This window comes from Rhinolophus sinicus, linkage group LG06 (assembly GCF_036562045.2).
Source record: "Rhinolophus sinicus isolate RSC01 linkage group LG06, ASM3656204v1, whole genome shotgun sequence".
Lineage (NCBI taxonomy): Eukaryota > Metazoa > Chordata > Mammalia > Chiroptera > Rhinolophidae > Rhinolophus > Rhinolophus sinicus.
The window spans coordinates 153,201,030-153,225,146 of NC_133756.1; the positions used below are offsets into that span (position 1 = coordinate 153,201,030).

Below are 24,117 nucleotides of genomic sequence, written 5' to 3' on the forward strand. Positions count from 1 at the left end.
GTGCCCGAGCCACACCACAGAGGAACCAAGCAGGAGGTGACCTTTTCTGTCTTGACGGAAATGGGCACCTGGTGTGGAAGCCAAGTCTGGAGCCAGCCCAGATGCTCCACCAGAGAGCTCCAGGAGGCAGAGATGCCTGCTAGGTCAGAGCCTGCCGGGTGACCGCTGTGCCCTCCTCAGGACCCTGCTCCAGCAGCTGCAGAAACTCCAGGCTCTGGTCACCAACAAGATCTCCAGACCTTACAAGATGGCCTCCACCCAGACTGGGACCTGCCTCATGGTAGGTGCTGCTACCTTGCCACAGGGCCACGGGAGGACACGTCTTCCTCAGGCTAGCTTTCTGGGGATGGGGGTGGGGGGGTTAGGGGAGGAGCTTTGAAGGATTAGCAATACTCTGGGCAACATCACTGGGCACATCATCCTAGTGCCTGGTTGGCTGGCTCCAGCACACTCCAGCCTCTTTCACCAAGCCCATGGAACCTTCTAGAACATGATCTTCCCTGACCAATTCTAACACAGTGTGGCTGTGTAGTGACTCATGCGAACCTGGCTAGGGAATGGCAGGGCAAGTCCCTTGAGGAGACATCTTCCATACCCTGTGGAGTGGAGGACTTGGGGAGACACAGGGAAGTATGCTTGGGTGTTTCTGGAATGAATGGTGAGGAAGAGAATGCCCGTTCGTCCCTCTTCCAGCCCCTCCTGGAAATGTATAGCGTGTACACTCTCCGCACCCTCTGAGATCTTCTTGTTGTCAGGTAGCAGAGCCAGGATGTCGTCAGGGGTTATTTAGTTTGGGCTTTGTGACTCTTAGCCCCTCCTGCAGGGAATCTGGTGTGATGCTGTGTCCTCCTCCCTGTCCCAGCCCCAATCCTCACCTCTACCTACCCCTTTCTGCCTTTCCTGATTCCTCCACCCTATAGGTGATACCTGCATTAGCCGCTTTCCTTTTTTTTCCTGCAATGCCCGTGTTGGCCCCCTACAATGGGCTGAGAAGGCCTGAGCAGCCTCCTCCACCTTCTCCAGAGAGGGGGTAGTTGACTCTGGGAGCTGCTTTCTTGGAAAAATACTGAGCCTCTTGCACCTATTGGTTTTGGAGGGGGACGATTGGGGGTGGCCAGGGTTGTAGCCCCTCCCTGCCCCGGCTCTGACCACCACTCTCTCTCCACTACCAGGTGGCAGCCTTGTGCTTTGTTCTGGTGCTGGGCTCCCTCGTGCCCTGCCTTCCTGAGTTCTCCTCCGGCTCGCAGACTGTGAAGGAAGACCCCACGGCCACTGACAGCGTCTACACAGCCAGTCAGAGTGAGTACCCTGAGCCAGGCTGCCCTCCCCCAGCTCCAACTTCTGGACAGAAGCCAGACACAGGAGGAGCCAAGTTTTGGGCTTCATCGTCTCATTCTACCTCCTCATTTTGCAGATAGGGAAACTGAGGCCCAAAAAGAGTCTATGATTTGTTCAATGTTCACTTTGGAGTTGAGACTACAATGCAGACCCCCGGATTCCCAGCCCACCTAAGGGTGGTTTAGGGGATAATAGGAACGTTCCCACCCTAACCCCCATGTATTAGGGTGCCCGTGGTTATGGAGCCTCTGCTAAGCACCATCAGTATGTTGTGACTGGGACAGCAAATGAGCTTCAGCTCCAGGGCCATTTCCAATAAGATGGTGGTGGCTGCCTGAAACACTGTGTTAAGGATTCTGAGACACCACCCAGGACGAACAGTAAGGAGTGCCATAGTCTATTAGTAATGTCTACCATGGGGAGCAGAAGGGTCGTGGTGGTATGGACTCAGATATTTAGCATCCCACGGCGGATTGCAAGATACAGCGGTGAAGAGCATGGCCCTTCAGAGTCAGTCATACCTGCCACTGCCACTTGCTAAATGCATGACTTTGGGCATGTGCCTTAAGCTTTCTACACTTTAATTTCTTCATCTGGAAATGAGAGTTACAGTTCCGCGCTTACTGAACATGGTTGTTGTGAAAACTCAATTACGTGGTGTCTGTATGAGTGCTTGCAACATAGATACAACACACGGGTGGCAATGGGGAGAACGGGTACAGGGCACAGCGAAGAATAGTATGGATATCCAGAGGCAGAAGATACTTCAGGGAGCCCTCTAGAGGAACTTCCTGACTGTGCTTCATCATTTACCAGGAGCGACTTATGTGGCAGGGCAGGAAGAGGAAGAGGAAATGGATGAGCAGTCAGGTAGCAAGGAGATGGGGAGAGTGAGTTTCCAGAAGGAGGGCTACTGTAGGAGGGATACTTCCTCCCCTGTAGGGCCTTGAGGGGAGGAAGCGGCAGGCTAAGGGGAGTGTTAGGGGAAGAGGAAGTGGAGGCGGGGAGTGACAGCCACTCCCTGGACATGTACAGCCTGAGAAGAAGAGGACAGTTGCTAAGGGATGTGGGCGGTGGGAATGCAAGGTCTTGAGAGCCATGGATGTTTTTCCAAGGCCAGAGGGGCCCGTGTACGTTTGGTGGTAGGGGAAGCCTGAGGAGAGGAAGGGATGGAAGTTGGGAGTGGGGGGCGAGTTGGGGGCCTGTGTTGATGAATGAAGCCAGGGTCAGAGTCGGCCAGGGAAGGAATGAGCTCCTCATTCCAAGTGAATGCAGTGGTTACAGGCTCAGTGTCTGGGCAGGGCAGCAGGCTGGTGCACAGAGCTGGTGCATTGCACAAGCCCAGGGGGCCCACTTCACACAGATTTTCACAGAGGTCACGGCTTGAGAGCGGGCAGGGTGGTAATGGATCCTAGTGGGATTGCCTCTCACCTTCAGCTCAAACTAGTGTGGGACAACGTACCTGATAACCTGGAACCTCGATGACCTCTTCTGTGAAATGGGGCTAAAAACATCAAGTTCCTGAGTTTTTGTGAGATGTCAATGATTTGATACAGGTCAAAGGGCTTTGCACAATGCTGGCACATGGTAGATCTCCAACAAATGGATTTTCTTTCCTTCCATTTCCCTGTAAAGCACTCTAGGGCCTAGAATGGGGAAGAAATTTATTCAGGGTCTCACAGAAAGTGAGTGATAGAAGTGGACTTAGAACCCAACTCTCAGATGCTCTGGCCGGTACCCTCTGCTTATGAAGAGCTACTTTCTCTGGGTGCTTACTGTGCACAATCAATCACTTATTATCTCATTTAAACCTTACATCTACATGAAGTTGGTCCTAGTATCCCTATTTTACAGATGAACAAACGGAGGCTCAGAAAGTTTAAAGCAAAGGCATGACTTGTCTGAGGTCACACCGCTTGGAATTGTTAGAGCTGGAATTCAAATCCAAGCCTGTAAGATTCCAGGGCCCACATCCATACCTACTAGACCATGAATGTAGCCAGGAAGGGAAGGGAGCCTCTTGGCACCTTGTCTCACCCCAAGCTCCCTCTCTAGTGCCCTCCCGAAGCCTCCTGTTCTACGATGAGGGGCCAGGGTCCTGGGAGGATGGCCACAGCACCCTGCTGCCTGTGGAGCCCCCAGATGGCTGGGAAATCAAACCTGGGGGGCCAGTGGAGCAGCGACCCCAGGACCACCTGCAGCATGACCATCTGGACGGCACCCACGAGACCACCAAATACCTGAGTGAAGCCTGGCCAAAAGATGTCGGTGGAAATGGCACCAGCCCCAACTTCTCCCACCCTAAGGAGTGGTTCCATGAAAGGTGAGTGGGTGGCCCCTTCCCTTCCCGGAGTCCCAAGCTCCACCTGCCCTCTGCCCACCCCTGGTCCCATATCGGCCACATCCTCCCAAGGCCTCATCCCTCCATATCCAGATCCAGCTTACAGAGGGATAAGAGCATCCTCACTGGACAAATCACCCCTGACTTCTCTTCTCTCTCCAGGGATCTGGGCCCAAACACCACCATCAAGCTCTCCTAGGCTGTCAAGACCCAGGACACAGGACGTACCCCCTGGCACCCAGAAGAGGGGTTGTCTTGCTCACTAACCCGGATCCAGCTTGTACCCCTGTCCCCTGGGGTCCCATCCCAGAGAAAGGGTTCCACGTCTCCCCAGCCCCCTTTACCCCAGATCTTGACTGGGGCCTCTCCTTTTCTACCCGCTCACGTTTGGACTATTCCCTTGGGCCAACCACTCCATTCTCCCCCCTCCCTCCCACAACCATCCGTCCTTCTCAGATAAACCACTTACTGGGCTGCCCCCCTCCTTTCTCATAATGACCATCACGACCACTGCCTCCCTGGCCCCCACACACACACAAACACACACGTCAACATGCACACACACACACACACACACACACACACACACACACCCCTCACCCCCACCCACTGTACAGAGACCAAGAACAGAAATTGTTTGTAAATAATGAACCTTATTTTTTATTATTGCCAATCCCCTAAGATATTGTATTTTACAAGTCTCCCTCCTACCTTCACCCCTCCCTTGTTTTATATTTTATGAAGTTAGTGCGGGCTTTGCTGTTCCCCAGCCAGGGAAAGAGAGTTCTCCCCTCACCTGGCCTCCCCCTGCTGCTGCCCAAGCCGCTGGGCCTTTTTAATTGCCAGACTGCTTCATCCTTCAGCTCAGCATATGCTTTAAGAAGGCAAAATTAAAAAAAAAAAAAGATGCAGCATCAATTCCTGACTTTGTCCCTTTCTTCATTGGGGGAGGAGGGGTAGGTAGAACTGAGGGATGAGGGAGTGAAAAGGTAAGTTTATTTTATATTTTGATAGGGGGTGACGGGGGGTGGGGGTATGGGAAGGCATTTTTATTGGGTTCCCTCTTCCAGCCAGACACAGAATTCAAACGAGATGGTCAAAGAATTCTGCTGCAATTGCCCCACCCCAAGGCTTCTCCAGGTACCTCCCGTTGCTGAGTATGGAAGCAGAGAGGCATATAAGCCACCAAGTTGGCCTTCAGGGATGGGAACTGCAAGTACTGAGTACCTACTGTGGGACAGGTGCTGTGCTAGGTACTTTACACGCAGTACCCAAGTGGGTCCTCCTAAGACCTGCCAGTTTCTTGTTGTGGTATTCTTTGCCTGAACTGGATTAAAGGCACAGACTTCCGAGTAAGAAGAGCTGTGTTTGCCTTCTGGAGCTGTCCCTTGCTTGCTGTGTGTGGTAGGCACGATTCTAATATGGCCTCCAAGGTTCCTGACCCTGGCGTACGCGGTCTGACAATTAAATTTGCGAACCCATCCTATAAAAAGTGCTACACACCTCATTGCTGAATATCACTATGGTCACCTTCGAAGCACTCTCCTTGGGAAGCTACACAGCAATGCCAGTGCCTAGTCCACCTTTTCAAAGCAATTTTGGAACTCTTTTTCTAGAATGGCCATCAGAGCTGTCATCGTATTACCCTTGATGTCCTGAATGTTATCAAAATGTCTTCCTTTCAATATTTCCCTTATCTTTGGGTAAAGCTAGAAGTCATTGGGGGCCAGATCAGGTGAGTAGGGGTGGGGGGTGTTCCATACACTTATTTGTTTTCTAGCTAAAAACTCCCTCACAGACAGTGCCGTGTGAGCTGGTGCGTTGTCGTGACGCAAGAGCCATGAATTGTTGGTGAAAAGTTCAGGTCGTCTAACTTTTTCATGCAGCCTTTTCAGCACTTCTAAATAGTAAACTTGGTTAACTGTCCAGGTGATACAAATTCATAATGAATAATCCCTCTGATGTCAAAAAAGGTCAGCAACATCATTGCAACAGGTTTGCAAACTTAATTGTCAGCCCTCGGTAGGTGCCCTGTTTAATCCCCTCCCCTAGAATATGGAGGGGACCTATGAATATGAGGGGATGTTATTCCCATGATTAGATGAACTTTTATGGCAAAAGTAAAGAGATTTTGCAGATGTAATTAAGGGTCCCCAGTCAGTTGATTTTGAATTATTCAAAAGGGAGCTTATTCTGGGAGGGCCTGACTTAATCAGGCAAAAGCCTTTAAAAGAGGGACTGGGCTATTCCTGAAGAGAGTGTCTCCTGCTGGCCTTGAAGAAGCAAAGAGCCATGTTGCAAACTGCATGGAGAGGGGCCGCCTCCAGGAGCTGAGGGCCTAAGTGCTCCAGTGATGGACGAGGCACTGAATTCTGGCAACACTGGAACAAGCTTGAAAGAGGACCCCCGCTCCAGATGAGACCTCAGCCCAGTCAACACCTGGACTGCAGCCCGGTGAGAGCCTGAGCCTTGCCCAGATTCTGAACCATGGAAACTGAGATTATATGTAGGTTGTTTTAAGCTGCCATGTTTGTGGTAATTTGTTATGTAGCATAGGAAACTAAGACACTACGTAACCTGAATCTCTCTGAGTATCCATTTCTCCCTTTGTAAAACCAGGATACAACTAACATCCAATGCAGAAGGCTGTTGTGGGGATTCAATGACGTAAATTATAGAAGGTGCTTAGAACAGGGCCCAACACATAGTGACTCGAGAAAGATTAGCTGTGCACTTAGAAGCAATATCCATACAATGGGGGCGGCTGGATGGCTCAGTTGGTTAGAGCGCAAGCTCTGAACAGCAGGGTTGCTGTTCGATTCCCACGTGGGCCAAGGAGATGAGCCCTCCACAACTAGAATAAAGAACTGCTTTGGGCCGGCCCCGTGGCTCAGGCTATTGGAGCTCCATGCTCCTAACTCCGAAGGCTGCTGGTTCAATTCCCACATGGGCCAGTGGGCTCTCAATCACAAGGTTGCTGGTTCAACTCCTCGAGTCCCACAAGGGATGGTGGGTTCTGCCCCCTGCAACTAAGATTGAACATGGCACCTTGAGCTGAGCTGCCGCTGAGCTCTCGGATGGCTCAGTTGGTTGGAGCGCGGGCTCTCAACCACAAGGTTGCTGGTTCGATTCCTCCAGTCTCCCAAGGGATAGTGGGCAGCGCCCCTGCAACTAGCAACGGCAACTGGACCTGGAGCTGAGCTGCGCCCTCCACAACTAAGACTGAAAGGACAACAACTTGACTTGGAAAAAAGTCCTGGAAGTACACACTGTTCCCCAATAAAATCCTAGGGGCAGCCGGATGGCTCAGTTGGTTAGAGTGCGAGCTCTTAACACCAAGGCTGCCAGTTCAATTCCCGCATGGGATGATGAGCTGTGCCCCCTGCAACTAAAGATTGAAAATGGTGACTGGACTTGGAGCTGAGCTGCGCCCTCCACAACTAGATTGAAGGACAACGAATTGGAGCTGATGGGCCCTGGAGAACACACTGTCCCCCAATGGTCCCCAATAAAATTTATTTTTAAAAAATCCATAGTGTACCAAGGGGCAGGCAAGGGTGCACTCACAGCACAGAGGACGGTGCGTCACCCAGACTTGAGCAGCAAGGGCTTCCTGGAAGAGGTGATGTCAAAACCTTTGGAAGTAGACAGGAGAGAGAAAAGGGGAATTCCAGAAAGAGGGAATTGCCTGGGCAAAGGCCTCCAAGATGGGAGAAGGCAGGAAAACTTCCAGGAAATTCTAATAGTTTAGAATAGCTGAAAGGTAGAGGCCAAGGATGCTGAGAGCTGAGGCTGGCTGGTGATCAGGGCCACATCCTGAAGGGCCTCGAATGCCTGGCTAAGGCATTTGGACTTGAACATGTAAGCACGATACTTTCATACTGAGAAGGAGGGCTACGGTGGGGAGATGGTGCCTACACCAGCTGCCCACGTGGGGGAAAGCTGGACAAGACAAGATACTATTATGGAACCTCAGAATTGGCCATCAGGCCTCGTCTACCCCCCTTTCTCCCACAGCCACATCTTGACCACTTGTTGGGGACCTCACTGCCCATGGCACCCAGCTTGCCTCACCCTAGTCCTGGCCCTGATGAAAAGTATGGCCCTTCCAGGGATCTAAAGAAAGAACACTTTCTCCCGAAGGTGATGGGGAGCTACTGAATACTTTTAACCTAGAGAGTGAGATAATCAGATTTGCCTGTCCTGGGGCTCTGCAGGGGGCATAGTGAAGATAAGCCAGATCCTGGAGACAGAGGAAATTATCAACAGACTTTGACATCAAATTTGTGCAAGAGAGAGGGAGGAGCCGGGGACGACATGTAGGTGTATGACGAAGGCCTGGATGGATGATGTGTCCATTTACCAAGACAGGGAATGCAGGAGGCAGAGCAGGTTTGGAGAGAAAGAGGATTCATTTCAGCATATCTGTCATTTGCGTTGCCTGTAGAATGTTCACATAAACAAGTCAGTCTAGGGCTTGAGAAAAAGTGAACCCAGGTGGAGATTAGGAAATTGTCAGCATCCAGGTGGTATGTTAAAGGTTTGGGTCTGCATAAAGGGAAGAGAACTGAGGGAAGAACTGCAGGGAAGATGGACATTAAGAGACAGTAGAGGAAGCGGCCTGAACGAGAAGGCTGAGAAGGAATGATCGGGGAGGAAAAACCAGGAGAGATGAGTGTTCCCAGAAACCGATGGAGGAGAGAGCTCCCAGGAGCCATGCTCAGGAGTCGGATACCATCTGAGAGTTTGGGAAAGATGAGAAGAAGATAGGAGGTCACCAGTGACCTTGGTTAGAGCCGTGTCTAGGGCAGAAGTGAGACGACCTGGGTGGAAGTGAGAACAGAAGGGACTGATGTGAAGATGGGGTAGATGGGGGGAAGGGCTGTACATGAGCTCTTTCAGAGAGCTCGGCTGTGTAGAAACAGAGGGTGGTGACTAAAGGGGACGTAGGTAAGATCAAGGACAGTTTGGGTGTGTTCTTTTAGATGGGAGAGAGTCAACTGGTTATTCTTAGACGATAAAGAGCCGACACAGAGGGAAAATAAGTGATGGGGGTGGGGAGTGAGGAAGTGATTCAGAGAGGGGGTGGAGAGGTCTACCTTGGACCTGAGAAGCCTGGAGAGAAAGGGAAGGCATTCTGTGAGTGAAGAATATGGGGAGACAGGAAACTGAGGGAGCCCCCTAGGGCTGTGAAGTTTGAAGATGGGGCAATGGGGAGGGTTGGCATAGGAGCTGAATTGGGGGAAAGGGGAAAGTTTGAAATAGTCATTCGGAGGAATAAGAAACAAAATTGATGTCTGGTGTGACCCCTTGCCATTCATTCATTCATTCAACAAATATTTATGGGGTTGCATAGCACATTTCTAGCATTATAGCACAAACAAGAACTAGCTCCTGATTCAAAGGACTTGAAATCTTGCCCTTTACACTCCCACTATTGACTAATTACTGTATGCCAGGCACTGGACTGAGAATTTTACATGTCCCAATTAGGAATCAAAATAATCTTAAAGTGTGAGTATTTTTACAGATGAAGAAAGTGGGGTTCAGAGAGGGGAAATGACTTGACCAAGGTCATGCAGCAAGTGGTGATAAAGTTGGTATTGGAACACAGGTTGGTTTGGCTCCAGAGCTCATGCTGCCCCTCCAGCTCTCCAGATCACCCTCCAGCACTCTTTCCTTTCTCCCCCAGATGTCCTTCCCCCTAACTCAGTTTTGTATTCTTGCACCTGGTCCAAGAACATTGGGGCTTCCTGGAGCAACTACCCTAGCGAGCCCAGGATTTGGCAAGCCAGTCAAAGTGTGTTCATCTGTGATCACCACCCTATGCCTGTCCATCCAAAGCAGTCTGACCCACCTATGTTAGGATGCAAGGTTAATCCACTCACACAAGCCACCTGTTGACATACCACCTCCTCAGGGCCATGTGTCACTGCCCCTGAGGGGCGCACCCCCCATGCATCCCCAGTGATGGAACTACAGCCTCTGCACTCTATTATCAGCCCTGGCAGCAGGCTTTGTCACACACACACACACACACACACACACACACACGATGGCTTTCACGATGCCAGTCATCCTGCTCAGATTGCCACAATAAACCCTTTGTTACACCTGGAAACCAAAACTCTGGAAGCCAGGATAGCGGCTGTGGGCAATACCTTGAGCTGGGATGGGCCAGGGCAAAGTTCCAATTCCAGAAGCCAAATTGGCACCTGCTGTAAGTAACAGGTGACCTACTGGGGGAATGGGGGAAGGAGATAGGCTGGGAACTCACCTCCAAAGGAGCCTGAGTTGCTTTGTCATCAGAGTGGCAGTTAAGAGCGTGGGCACTGACATCTGCGTTGCATTTCAGTGTGACCTTAGCACATTACCTAACTTCTCGAAGCCTCAGTGTCCTAATCTGAAAAATAGTACCCACCCTCATAAAGCTGCTGTGAGGGGTAACTGAAAGCTTGCACGTAAAGCTCTTAGCACAAGGTCAGTTAGGCAGTAAACACTCAAAAGGCATTGGCAATTATTTTCTGAGCACAGCTGACAGGCTGGAGATGTTCAGAGGAGCAAGCTGCCACTGGGAGAGGCTGCAGAAGCTGGTCAGGCTGGTCAGGGGAGGGGGCCTTCATTTTCTCCTTGGATTCTTGGGAAAGGGCAGAGCCACAGATAAACAATAATGCAGTGAGCAGCTGGTCTTAAGTGGGGGAGGTATGAGGACAGAGGAGAGAAGCTTCGCTTTTAAAAGGATTGAGTGGGGAGTGCTCAGCAGGAAAGAGCTGAACAAAACACCAACCTGGAAACCCAGCAGCTAGGCAGCTGGTGAAGGAATGTCAAACCTAGCCAGCACTATCATAATTCATGGTGTAGGAGGCTACCTTGGGCCAGGCTGCTTAGAAATTAGAAATCCCAAGGGCGAACCGATGGGCCACAATTAGAAGGCAGGGTGCCAGAGGGCCCTGCCCCTCCTCCTCCAGTATCAGGGCATCTTTAGAACTTGGCTTTAGGGAAGAAGCTCCCCTGTGGTCCAGAAGTTTAATGCAATTCTATTTAGCCACAATGGGATTGCTAGACGCAGAGAGAGGTGGGAGGCAGAGCTGAAGCAGGCCCCTTCCTGCCCTTTGGGAGCTTACAGATGAGGGAAACAAGAAAATTCAAGGTTGTGACTGTGTGGCAGCCAGCATGGGGGAATGGGAAATAGCATGAGTTCTGGGGCCAGAAGACTTGGCTTTAAATCCTGGCTCCACCACTCACCACCTGAGCCATCTTAAGCAAATAAATCACTTGAATGACATTTCAGTATCCTCATCTGTAACATGGAGGAAATGGTTGTGGTGAGAATCAAATGAAATGTTAGTTATTGTTAGAGTGTGAGGGGGAGTGCCCGGAGAGAGGCCCAGGAAATAGTTATGGGGCTGAAGGAGGGAGACAGCATCTGCAGTGAGCATCAGGGAGGGGTTCATGGGGGATGTGGCACTTGAGATAGGCCTTGACAATGGACAGGATTTCCATAGGTGGGACAGAGAAGGGCGACAATTCCAGGCAATGGCACAGAGCAGGACAGCCACTGTAGGGCTGATGAGAGTCAGAGGAGCCATGAGCGGCACAGCTGTCCCCCTTTGCAGCCCATTCTCTACCTCGGTGAGTCTGGTCCCTCCCACTTTCCTGGGCTGAGTGAATAGGGAAAGAGAAGACATAGGCTTGACTAGACATCTGATGCTGAGGGCAAGGGGGTTGGGAGGAAGAAGAGAGTCTTTCAACTAGAGCCATCCAGGGAGATTTCCTGGAAGAGAAGGAGGTATTTGAGTGGAGCCTCAGAACTGGAAGTACGTCAACAGAAGGAGATTTCAGATGAAGGGGACAGCCTGAACAATGCTGTACAGGCCTGATGCCAGTTCCCAGAATAAGGGGGCACAGATGAGTAGAAGGAAATGGATGGAACCAGAGAATAGGGTGTGGGAAGACCAAGGTAGGCCTTGAATGCTGGGCTAAAGTACAGGCAAGGGGGAGCCATCTGCAGGGGGAGAGTAGTCCAAGGTCAACTTCAGAAAGATGAGTCTGAGGCAGTGAACAGGAGGCCTTAGATCTGAGAAATTAACCAAAGTCCCACCCTTGTTCAGATGTAAAGGTCAAGTGATGAACACCCCCAAGGACAAGGAGATGACACAAGGAGGAACCATGGGATTTGGAGGGGGGAAAGGAAGAAGTCCAAGATGGACTCTCATCATCGTCTCCTGACGCAGGAGGCTGATTCAATCTCTGGGAGACCCTGGCCCAGGAGCCTCAGCGGCGGCCGGTCATAGGAAGCCGCCAGGCCTTGAGGAGGCTTAAGGACTCCAGGGTCAGGAAGTTTTCCATCCCACACCCACCTCCAGCTGGGTCCTTCTGCCGGCAGGGTCCAGAAGAGCTCTTGGCAGTGCTACCAGCAATCAGGTCCATCCCCAAATTCAAGGCGTCCCTGAGTATCTTCCCCTTCCTGTGCCCTTTAGCCAAATCTAATTGGGGCCTCTAAGTTCCCTCGGCGCCGACGGGGTTAAAGCTGGCTCCTGTCACCGGCCCCGCGCCTCCCCCTCCACCTGCCCGTTGCTGATGCGAATGCCGAGGCCGGAAAGCGCGGGACGAGAGTGTGTGGTGGGGGAGTATCACAGCCGTTGAGTGACAGACGGGACATGATTGGCAGCTGCTGAGCGGCGGAATAGCGGGAGTGGGGGCGGGGGGGGGCTCGGGCGGGAGCCCCACACCCCCGGCCTCGCGCCGGGGGCAGTTTTCTAGCCCCCCGCCTGCTGTGCCGGGCTCGCTCCTTCAGTGCCCGGAACCGAGCTGGCCGGGTGGGGAGGCGCCCTCCTTCTGGACCCCGCAGGCTGGCAGGTGTCTCTAAGGTGACACTCGGCTGCGCAACAGCGGCAGCGAATGCAGGAGCGCGGTCGCCACCCCGGCTCCTGCTCCGCTCCGGCTCCGGTTCCAGCCGTCCGGGGGGCGCCCCAACAAGCACGACGCAGCACCCCGACGCCCACCGAGAACACCCCAGGGCGCGGGAGGATCCCAGCCGCTTTTCCCAGGCGCAGCGCCCAGCGTCTCATTGCTCCTGTCGTCTGAGCCCCGGCGTCGAGAGGGAAGTGCGGGACCCGGCGCTCCCCTCCCTCCCTGCCTCGCGTCCCTGGGCCCAAGAGGAAGGGAGACTGAACTTTAGCAGGAACCCCGAAAGGCCGCAGGAGCCGCGGGAAGAAGGCAGCTACAGGATGGCGGAGGGGTCGGGCGGCGGAGGGCCCAGCAGGGACGGGGCTGGCTGCGGCCGGGCAGCCGAGGAGGTGGTGCGGCGACGCTGCAGGCGGGGGGAGGAGGCCGAGGTCGCGCAGCCCTGGTCCGAGGGACCCTGGGGCATGGCTGCTGGGCCCCCGGTGGAAGAGCGGTTCCGCCAGATGCACCTACGAAAGCAGGTGTCTTACAGGTAAGGAGAATGGGCACCGCGGGGAGGGCAGAGCCTGGGACCACCCCCCTTTTCAATCGACATTCATTAAGTGCCTGCTGTTTGTCTGATGCTGGGGATTCAGAAATGACTACCAAGGCGTCTCTGCCCTCCGTGTGCGTGGGAGAGGGCGAGCTTCTGGGACCCCTTCCCTATATGAACCGTGAAAGCCCTATTCATTCATTCAACGTGGAATTACTGATGCCAACTGGGTGCCAGATACTGCACTGGGCAGTGAGGGGAGATGTAACCAAGACATGATCCTTAACAAACCTCAACCTGCCGGGGAGAGCTAGGAGACACCTGGTCCTCCTGGAGGAAAGAGGGACTCCCTTTTCATTCAATAAGCCTTACCTGAGCTTTCTTATGGGCTGCCCCTGTGCCAGACACTGGCTTGTGGAAGGGACTGAGATGCTCCTTGCCACCACCGTTGAGACCCTGCTGGCTAGTGATAGGGAAGGAATCCACTGTTGGACATCTTTGCCCCAGCAGGCCCTCACTGGCCTCCTTGGTGGCAGACAACCTCACACCCCCACCTGGCATCGTCTTAATTAAACCATCTTCTGCTTGTGAAAGATTCCCAGCCTCCTTAGTCCTGCCACCTCTGCCTAGGGCTTCCCTGGAGTGGGCCCAACAAACCACTTGCTGACCTGAGATGGGAGGGCTGCCCCTCAAACAAGTGTGGGTAAGTTACACAGAGAGGGAATCTGTGAAGGGGTTGGAGGCAGGGCGGAGGCAGCCATACCTTCCTCCTCCTCTCCCAGACCTCAGCCTCAACTTAGACTTGCTGCCCCTGTAAAGCCCCTGGCCCAGAGTCACCTCCTTTGGAGGGTCCAGCAGGGACACTGAGGCATCTGCAGTTCTTGAAGCCATCAGCCTGGTTAGAGAGGACAACTTTTCTGTCTGTTTATAACCATGAGGACTAGGGGTGTGTCTGAGGCTGTCCTGCTTCTCCCAAGGTCTTCTGGGAAGGTGTTTCATAAAACCGGCCCAGCCCTGGGAGTTCCAAGGGCCTCAATTTTCTTAATAGCTATGAAGCCATCAGGCCTCCATCACTTACGGGAGGATGGTGAAGGGGAGAGACTTCTCCACCATGATGAAGTCAGATGCTCAGAATAAATGGGGAGTGGGTTAGGTTCCCATGGGTCCTACCTTCGGGGGTATATAAGGAATCAGGGGTACACTGGGCTCCACTACCAAGTTCTTCCAGAACGCCATGCTAAAAGGAGGGCATTATCTATCCCATGCCTTCTGGCTGGAGATAGAAGAGCCCTTGAAAGTCCCCTGGGAGAAGAGAGAGTGCAGAGGTGACTGAGGAGGGAAGAGGAGGTGGGAGTGCCATAGAATGTAGAATCCTAGAAAAAATAGTAGTTTGGGAATCAGGAGAGCTGGCTTGAATTCTCTTTTCTGCCAGTGATTTGCTGTGTGTCCTTGAGGTAGACAATATTTCTCTGGGTCTCAGTTTTTCACCTGTAACATAAGTGGGTGACCCCAGGATTTTCCTTGGCTGTGGATCAAGGACAAACAGCATCTGGAGCTGGAAAGGAGGCCAGAGTGGAGTACAGGCTTAGAGAACAGGAAGCATAGAAAAATTAAAGGTCTGAAATGGAAGAGGCTACACACACACACACACACACACACACACACACACACACACACACACACGGAGGCAGCTGTAAGGGCTGGGATTCTCCTAGGGTGGTTCCTGAATGGAGGCCCCTCCATGGCCATTCAGGATGCAAGGCAACTAAGCTATGGCTCCTCTGTGGCTGTGAAGGGATCAGGAGACCTCCGGGTCCCCCGTGTGAAGGCTGCAGAAGATAGCACCAGGGTGGGCTCCAGCAGTCAGCCCTGGACAGATCAGGCAAGGTACCTCCTCACACCAGGGTTAGGCCAAGAGCCCAGTCTTAGGACCAGAGTTGGACAAGGCATCAAGTCAAGGAGACCCATTGGGGAGAGGGCAGAGGAAGCCCTGTGAAAAAGAAAGCAGCCCTGGGCCCTCAAAAACCTTTCCAGGCCCAGGGGACCCCAGTGGAAAAAGCCGTGCTTTCTGGCTAAGCCCTCCCCTGAGCCTGCATTTCTGAGTGGCCTGATGACTGATGCAAGCTCTTCTTTGCACAGGCCTCCCAGGGCTGGCAAGAGCTCAGGCCCTTTTCACATCCTCCACTTGCCACAGTTCCATGCCACTCTGGCTCACAGCTAAACCTCCCACCCTGCTGTAAGGAGTTTCTAAGAAAAGCAATTGAAAGCCCTTCACAGAGAGAAAGGGCTTTTGGACAGAAATGCGGGGGCAAAAAAATTTTGAAGGCGAGGGATGGAAGCAGAAGCAGGATTGAGGCCTGGCTGCCTCTGACGTAGGTGAAGACGGGGGCTTTCAGAAGGACAGTAGGAATGTGGGGGTTTCTGGAAAATAGGTTTCCTTCACCCCACAGCCCCAGTGTGGGCTGGGAGCAGCCCTGGCATCTGCTTTACGTGGATGGAGAGATAGCAGGTCTGTGCCAGTAGAACTCGGGGGTGTTGGGGTGTGGGGTACATCTTGTGTCAGCATCTGGGTGTGAGGTAAAGGTATGTCCCATACATTTGAGGAAGTTCTAAACTATCAGGATTGGGCTCAAAAGACCATTGGAGAGTAGTGTCCAGCCTGGAAAAGCCAGAGGGGTACAGGGGACACTGGGTTTGGTCTGAAAGGACCAGTCACAAGATGCAGAGCTTGGACCTCTGGAGCTCAGTCCAGTGGTTCCCAAATAGCTCTCTGAGCCCTTAGATCACCTGGCGGGGGGGAATCTCTTTTAAAATCATTTCTAAAGCCCTATCCCTGGAATCCTGACATTAGGGAGTCTAGGGTTGGGCCTGGGCATCTCAACTTTAAAAACCTCTCCCAGGTAATTTTGATAGTCAAGCAGATTTGGAAACCACCAGTTTCACCTGTGAAGAAGCTGAAGGGGGTGGGGGGAATAAAATGTGAGCTGAAAACATTGGGGTGTGATTGGAAGGGGGCTTCCCTGTGTTGGGTGCTGTTGTAACTCCAGCAAGGCATTGAAGGAGGCCCAGCTCCTCTGTCTGGCGTTCTGGCCCTGGGCCAGGCACTGCATGACATGGAAGTATGGGACATGGTCCCTTTCCTTGACAAAAGTATGATTCAGTACAAGGCCAGACGTTAGGCTTTGCAGGTGACATGCTCTCTGTCACTCTCCTCTGCCATTGGACAAATATGCTAACGAATGAGCATGGCTGGGTTCCAGCAAAACTTTATTTATAGACGCTGAACTTTAAATTTCATATCATTCCACTGTCACAAATATTATTCTTTTGCTTTTTTCCAACGATTTAAAATTGTAAAAACCATTCTTAGCTCACAGCCCTACAAAAACAGGCAGCAGGCTGGATGTGGCCCATGGGGCCTGGTTTGCCAGCCCCCTATCCAGCAGAGGGGTAGGACAAACACATGGGAAAGACAGCTGACAGTGGGCCTTGGGAGTCAACCTGGGCAGCGGGCAAAGGACACATGCATTCCACAGAGACAGAGACTGTACAACACACATGCAGTGCTGGCATCAGGGTCAGAGAGACCTGGGTTCCAATTCCAGCCCTGCCCCTTCCTGGCTGGCTAAGTCACTTTCACCTCTGACCTGTTTCCTCATATGGCAAATGGGGACAATAATACCTGCACAAGAGTGTGGCTGAGGAGAGTAAGGCAGATAAGTGATGTAAAATTCCTGACTCATAGTCGGGCTGAGACACAAGTTAGAAAATCTTTTGCCCCTGAGAGCTGGACCTCCTTGTGGGTTTGGGGGTCCAGGAAGGCCCCTGAAGGAGATTAGCCCTGAGCAATGGATGACGGTGAGACCTGGGGGTGGCAGAGATTAACAGAGACTAAGAGCATGGGCTGAGCCTGTGTGCAAGTCCCAGCCTGCAGTCGTCCCTCTCTCCCCTCCACCCCCACAGGAGGGCCGAGGGGAAGCGACTGGGGGTGACAACTGGCTGGGGAGAGTGCCCCCTGCTGCAGGCATACAGCGGCGGGTACACAGCTCCTCCAGGGAGGGGCACCTGATCCAACTCTCCCTGCTGCTATTTACCAGAAGCTAAAAATAACCCAAGAGTGACAGGGAGATGGGGCCGATTTGTAATTTAAATAGCAACAGGATAAAGCAAGGAGCTGCAAGAGATCACATTCTGTCCTGAATTAAAAATGCAAAAACCAGGGGCAGAAAGCTGAGCTGGAGCTGGAGGAGGGGGCCCGCTGCCAGCAGAAGCGGGAAGCTGGGGGTTCTATCCATTTTTCTTCCTTTGGGAAGGGCGGGACCCGGGCCCAGCCCGGAACTCCTGCCCCCACAGGGACCTGAGGTTCTTACTGACAAGTGAGTCAAAGGCCAAGGAAGACAGTGCCCGGAAGTGGGGCCGGGCTCATCCTGAAGTCAGCAGGACAGGGCTTGGCATCCCAGAGACAGGGTCTTATCCACCCGATTTTGACACAGGGTGCTTGGGACATGCCCCCAGCAGCTCGTGCTGCCCACCACCTGCACCAGGGCGGACACAAGCCATATGGGCATTTCAAGAGGAGCTGGGAGGATCAGTTAAACCAGAGGCATTTGAACAGATTCTTCTCTATTGTGCTTCTGAGAATTCAACCCATGGACCAGGCAACCGGAAGCTGGGGTTGGAGTCTTACTTTTGCCTTAGTCGGTGCAGTTTCAGGGCAGAGCATTCAGAGAGGCCCCCCCAAGAGTCCAGGTCCCAAAGACAAGGGTTAGCACGGACTGAAGAAGACCTCTCTTCAAAGATACACAAAGAGGGTTGGGAAGGCATTGGGACTAAATATGGCTTCTGCTGGGCTCCACTGTGCTTGACTAGTGCCCTTGGCCTACAGATATTTGGGGAAGGAAGACTAAGTAGGGTGCATAGGATAGGTGGGGATATGGGGGCCATTGGGCAGCATTTTACAGATGAGAAACTTAGCCTCAGAGAAGGTAAGCAATTTGCTAAGGTCACACAGCCAATAATGGATAGAGCGGGGATCCAGCTCAATTAGTTTTCACTCCAAAGCCTTTTCACTTTGTTAGGTTTCCCAGGGCCTGGACTTTTCATCCTTAATGGATGTTTTCTTTTGGCTCCGTACTAAGTGCACATATTCCAGGGAGGGACAAAAGGACAGAGGGTGTGGCAGCTGAAAGGTGGTTGTGCATGCAGTCCTGGCTTATGAGCCAACAGATACAAGTGAGAGGTTTGGAGGGCAGGAGGCCTGTTTATTCTGCCCTGGGGGCTTGGTGCTAAGTCCAAGCTGGAAACAAAAGAAAGCTCTTTAGGGCAGATCTGGCTAATGCAGAGTGAGGGGAGAGCCCCCCAGGCTCCTCTCACCTTCAGCCTGGGGACCCGGGAAGTGCCAAAGGACAATTTCCAAGGGAAATCATGGTTTGAGGGACCACCTTTGACTGCTGAGCTCCCACAGCTCTCTTGCCCCAGTGGGAGAGAGTCACCAGCCTTTCCTCCAATTTCTTCCTGCTCCTGACTTTAATGAGGCTGCTGGAAGGAGCCTAATCAAATTTCCATCTGTCAATAGCCAGTGGCACCTGCAGGTACCTCTGTCACCTCTGTGGGGACAGAGGCCTAGCACCTGGGCAGGGCCAGCGATTAGCAGGTGCTCTTGGGCTCTGGGTTGCCAGGTAGTTCAGCAGCTACCTGGATCACAGACTTAGCTACGAGGGAGGGACTTGGATTCAAAAAATCCTGCATGCCTCACCGCAGCCACTCAAGCAAACAGGAAGCCAGTTCCCCTCCCTCTGCTCAGCTTATGGGAAACCCGTATTCAGCTCATTTCAACTTCCATAGGAAGTTACTGAGCACATACTTGCACCCAGCACGGAGCTGGGAGCAATATAGGGTTCAAGAATCCTGTAAGGAGACAAAACTAATGTACTCAGAAGGGCACATGATATAGGAATATTGTTGGGAACAAAAGTGTCATAGATAAATCAATATGGTGGGAGTGCTGGCTCTGGGGCAGCATTTGACACTTAGTGGGTATGTATAAGATATTTGTCAAGCGAATAAATGAGTGAAAACCTCCAGATCCAGGAAGGTGATTCAAATGAAACTGTGAGAGCTAAATGAGATTTTAGAAATTATCTGGTTCATCATCCAACCCAGAGATGTGAAGTGACTTGCCCAGAGTCACACAGCAAGGGCTGAAATCTGAACCATTGGACTCTAGTCTGGGCCTCTTTCCACCTTCCCGCTTTTGTTTTTTGGGCTGGGGTTTTGAAAGATGGAGATTTACATTGGCCAAACATTACGGGCAGACAGGGCCAGGATAGCACCATAGGCAGAATGGAATAGCAGGGGTGAGGGCGCACATTAAAGGAAGTGTGAAAAAAGAGGGAAGAAATGTTTATTGAGCACCTACTGTGAGGCAAGCACCAGCCTGGTGTGAGCTGAGAGAAAATCTCTGCAGGGAAAGCCTGGGCAAAGAGGCAAGAAAGGAAGAAACCAGAACATAAGGAGCCTAGAAGGTCAGGCCAAGGAGGCTGGCTTGGCTGGTTTTGGGAGCAGAGGCTGTCCAGATCGTGGGTTGAGTGTTTGGTGCCCTGGTACATTTCTTTTCCCCAGCTCCCACTGGCTCATCCAGGCCACAGAAAGTAGAACACGTCACCCTCTGGGGCCTCAGCAAAGCCCAGAATAATTTTCTTACCCAGATTCCTCTTCCTGTGTGTATCTGTGTGGATTCTGAGGGGTCCCCAGCTCCCCAGTGCTGGCACATGTTGTCCTAGGAACTGCCAAGGGCATCCTCCCCAGCCCCACGCACCTGTCCCTTCTAGCCTTGTCCTCCCCACCCCACCTGGAAAATATTGACAGCTTCAAGGAGTACAAGCCCAAGGGAACCCTGGTCCCACAGTCAGGACTGCTGTGCTTGTCAGAGCCTCCAGCCTGCCCCACTTCCCCTCCAGGAGCCACATTTCCTGCTCTCTGCTGCTCCAGGGCTGCCAGAAGCCTCTGATGGAAAACAAGCCCAGCCCCATTTCCTCTGTTTAACTGCTCAGACTGCTTGCAGAATCCCTGGGAGAGGAGCACAGGGCCCTGCAGCAGCCTCCTTCTAGAAGAATCCTTGGCTTGGCTGGCAGAACTTCTGATGGGCCACAGCATACAGGACCTGCCTTGAGGGGTTCAGAGATGATAGGTTGGAGGGAAAGCTGATGGAAAAGGAGGTGCCAAGGCTCAGGGGCATAACCTGGCCATGTCCCCAACCCTAGAGGAGTACTGGGATGTCTTATTTAAGGGCACAGATTCTTACTTTCATCACTTACCAGCTGGGTGACCTTGGATAAATGAGCATAGCAGTTCTATACCTTAGTTCCCCATATGAAAAAGGAAAATAATAGGATCTACTTCAGAGTCATTACAAGGATCCAAAGATTTCTGGCACAGAAGTATCCAAGAAATATTAGCTATTGTTTTATTATTACTGAGTACTAATCATTCCTAGCATGGCATGATTTATTAAACACATATTTATTGGGAAACATTATGTTCCAGTCATGAGGGACACAAAGGTGATTACAGCCCCAGGTGGAGGTTTCTAAGGGCAGGGATGGCATCGTGCGTATTCCTGTGTCTGCAGGTTCTGCAGCGTAAATGTTTATTGAACTGAACTGACACCATTTCTGTCCTCAAGAAATTTACAGCTTTCCTGGGGTAACAAATATAGAGAGCTAAAAACAAAACAACACAAAAAAACTAATTATAGAGCAGTGTGATTAAAGAGTGCTGAAGGAAGGTACAATTTCCATCCCACCACCAACCTTAATAATAAAGATAAGTGTATGCCTTCCTATGTATTTGCCAAATCTTTATGATGGCCTCAAAGTCCAACACAGTGTAACCTTTTTGCTGTTCTTCAAACACATGAAGTATATTCCTTCCTCGGGGCCTTTGCTCTTACCATGCCTTCCACCTAGAATGCTGTTTTCCTGGATAGTAATGTTTGCTCTCAATTCATTCAAGTCTATTTTCAAACATCACCTCCTCAGAGAGGCTCTCCCATTCCCCCCTACCTAAGTGATTCACCCTAATGTCATTCTCTTTCCCCTTCATTTTGGCTCCACTTTTCTCTATAGTACATCCCATTACCTGACATTATTTTATATATTAATTATTTGTTTCCTAGATGTCTTCCCTACTAGAATCTAAGCTCTATGAGTTAGGGCCCTGCTTCCTTCCTGACTGCTATGCAGTCTGATACAGCGTCTGATACATAGCAGGCACTCAATAAGTATTTATTGAATTAATTCATTTATAAACCCTTTCACCTCTTATTTAATCCTCATGAAACTCCATGAACTCAATTATTACTATTGCTCCCCTATCATTTTACAGATATGAAAATGGAGGCTCACAAAACTCCCTGACACACACGTTCATTGGTTTATCTGTTTATGTCCTACCTTATTCCAGAAAGGTTTAAGGTGACTCAGCGAGGTAAACCTCTCTGACCTGATCCAGGTCATACAGCTGGTAAGTGGCAGAAACCTACTTAGGACATGACCCACATCTTCTAGCTTCATTCTTGCTCCTCTTTCCACTCTAATACCGTCCCACGCGCCTGACCCTTATTAAATGGTGCAATGCTCACAGAGGTGTTAAGGAGAGAGAGTTGTGTGTGGTGGGCTGAGCACCGCTCACATTCCCCTCCCCCACCATTACTCAATAGTTGTGATGCAGTGGGAGACCTCAGCTAGACCAAGAGGTGAAGATTGGAGAGGTTAAGTGGAGAGGAAGGCCAGGCTGGGGCCAAGGTTCGGATTCCAGCCCGGGCAGGCCTGGTCGCTGCCTAGCAGACTCTGACACTTGGGGCTGTCTCCTGGCTGCTGGACTGGGCTTGTTCTCACCTGCCTCTTGCTCTCCTGTGCAGCTCCTCTTCCCAGCCAGCCTCCTTCCCCAGCCAGCGGAAGACGCCTAAGAGGACTGTGGTCCTCTACTGGGGCAGTCAGCGGCCTCTCGCAGGGCCCCCTGGTCAGGAAGTGCCAAAAGAGGAAGAGAGTCGCCGGCAGGATGAGCGTACTGGGGGCTGGTCACAGTACCAGGGGAGGCTGAGATGAGGCCACAGCTCTGGGCCCCGCGGAGGCGGTGGGGACGGAAGAAGGGGAGCGGCCGGGGCCACTGAGGCAGATGTGGCGCTACCGCTCCTGGGACGTGCCACAGATCCCAGCCGAGAACCCCCAGACACAGTAGGTACTTGGGGTGGCCTGGGAATGGACGCCTCCAGCCCTCTACGAGTCTTTTATTTGGGATAGGAGATTGTGGCAGAAGTGGGGTTACCCACCCATTGTCCAGCAGCTCTACAGAGGCTCAGAAAAAGGCAAAGTGGTTCTTGGCAGGGTGAGGGGAGCTCTGATGTTTGAATTATTGGGGTATAGTGTGGTGGAGGGTTGAACTCACAGGAGGCTAAGAGCTGAGGGCACAAACAGCAGGGGGATCTGGGAAAAGGAGCCCACACAGGAATGTGGCCTTGGATGCTATAAGGCCTTGTGCAAACTCAGTGGGGACTTCAGCTCCTCGCTCTGAGCTTGGTGTCAGAACCATTGGAAAACTTCCTCAAAGGAGCCCATGCACCCCAGGAAGAGTGTCAGGCCCACTTGGGGACTTCACTGCTTTTCCCCTGGCCACCCTGGTACCTACTGCTAGCTGGAGGGCTGGTGCCCCACCTCCCTGGTCAGAACTCCAAGTCCACGAAAAACTTTAAGGAAGCTGGAAGAAGGTTCTGAGCTTCTGGGTGCTGTTTCTCAAAACGGCAGGCTTGCCACAGATGAAAGTCCTCACCATTGGCTATATGTGGCTGGCTAAGGCTGGAAAACAGGCTGCCAGAACCCCAAAGGAGAAGGTGAAAGTGAAGGTGACACAGGATGTGGCTTTGCAGTGAGGAGCACTAACAGAAACAGCGGGCAGCTGATGTGGGCATCAGGGTGGCAGGGTTCGGGAGGGAGAAGACCGTGCTCTCCAGTTTCCTGACCTCCCTTTGTCAGCCCTGCAGAGGCTATCAGAGGCTGCTCGAGCTGCTGATTCACGAGTGCTTGCTGTGCCACCACAGGCGACTGCCCTGGTTCCAATTGCTTTCCTTATCTTTAGAGGGGACAAATTCTGCTGCCCTTGGAGTGTATTTGTGTGTGTCTGAGAGGCCTATTTCTGGTGGGTGATGTGTATGCAAGAGGGATGTGGCAACGTGTAACCATTGTCCTGGGGGGGTATTTGTATATAGGAGAAAGGCATGTATGTTCTATGTGGCTGTGTATGTTGGTGAGTGAGTGTGCTCCTTATGTGTATGTATTTATGAGTGTGTAAGAGGTGTACAGGTGGTTCCTATAGTGTAAGAGATCTGCAGGTTTCATCGGATATTGTGTTGGGGAAATGCTATGTGTCAGTTGTGTGCAAAAGGGTTGGAAACAACTATGAGTAGCTGTGGAAAGATGAATTTATATGAGAAACGTGTATGTTCTTTGTTGGTGTATGAGAGGGTCACTTTGGTGTGAGTGATTTTGGTCCTGGTATATATTAATATTTCTGAGTGCGAGAGGCTGGGGTGGAAACTGTTCATTTGAGTAATAAATGAACGTAGCTGTGTGAGAGGCGTCTTTGTTCTGTGTGTATGGGGAGCACTGTGTGACTTTGGTTCCCGTGGGTATGATTTGGGAGAGCCAAAGGGGTAAGGGCTGGTCACTGTATGAATGGCTGTGAGCGGGCACTGAGTATGCGAGAAAGGTGTCTATTCCGTGTGGCTGTGGGAGAAATGGTGACAGCCACCCTCGCGGGTGTTCACCACTGACCAGGTAGATTGGTTGGTGGGGGGCTTAAGGGGAGGACAATATTGTATGTGTCTGGGTGTGCGCAGGGCGGCTGTGTCAGGGGAGATTCTGTGGGGTCCAAGGCGGACCTGCCAAGGCTTGGGGAGGCGGAGCCTCGGTTGCCCCGCCCCTCAGTCCCGTCCCCTCAAGGA

At 52.0% G+C, this 24,117-nt stretch overlaps 2 protein-coding genes and 1 long non-coding RNA gene across 6 annotated transcripts in view; 2 read left to right on the plus strand and 1 right to left on the minus strand.

Annotated features, from left to right (window-relative positions):
- Nucleotides 1-4,597, plus strand: part of CREB3L1 (cAMP responsive element binding protein 3 like 1) — a 34,260-nt gene extending 29,663 nt beyond the window's left edge. Inside the window, exons 9-12 of the mRNA XM_019743539.2 lie at nt 181-280; nt 1,173-1,299; nt 3,394-3,661; nt 3,842-4,597. Of these exons, the coding sequence (XP_019599098.2) occupies nt 181-280; nt 1,173-1,299; nt 3,394-3,661; nt 3,842-3,878 (532 nt within the window). The 3' untranslated portion in view covers nt 3,879-4,597. The remainder of the gene's footprint in view (nt 1-180; nt 281-1,172; nt 1,300-3,393; nt 3,662-3,841) is intronic.
- The window catches only part of LOC141572267 (uncharacterized), a 59,412-nt gene extending 45,466 nt beyond the window's left edge, over nt 1-13,946 (minus strand). Inside the window, exon 1 of the long non-coding RNA XR_012497587.1 lies at nt 13,491-13,946. This is a non-coding gene — a long non-coding RNA (uncharacterized LOC141572267). The remainder of the gene's footprint in view (nt 1-13,490) is intronic.
- Nucleotides 12,254-24,117, plus strand: part of DGKZ (diacylglycerol kinase zeta) — a 40,950-nt gene continuing 29,086 nt past the window's right edge. For 2 of the 4 annotated variants that reach the window (XM_019743629.2, XM_074336298.1), the window contains exon 1: nt 22,202-22,354. In XM_019743629.2, coding sequence (XP_019599188.1) covers nt 22,296-22,354 — 59 coding nt within the window. In that variant the 5' untranslated portion in view covers nt 22,202-22,295. Of the gene's footprint in view, nt 13,119-22,201; nt 22,355-24,117 lie in introns of those variants that run through there. The other 2 variants (XM_019743626.2, XM_019743625.2) reach the window with 2 other exon arrangements.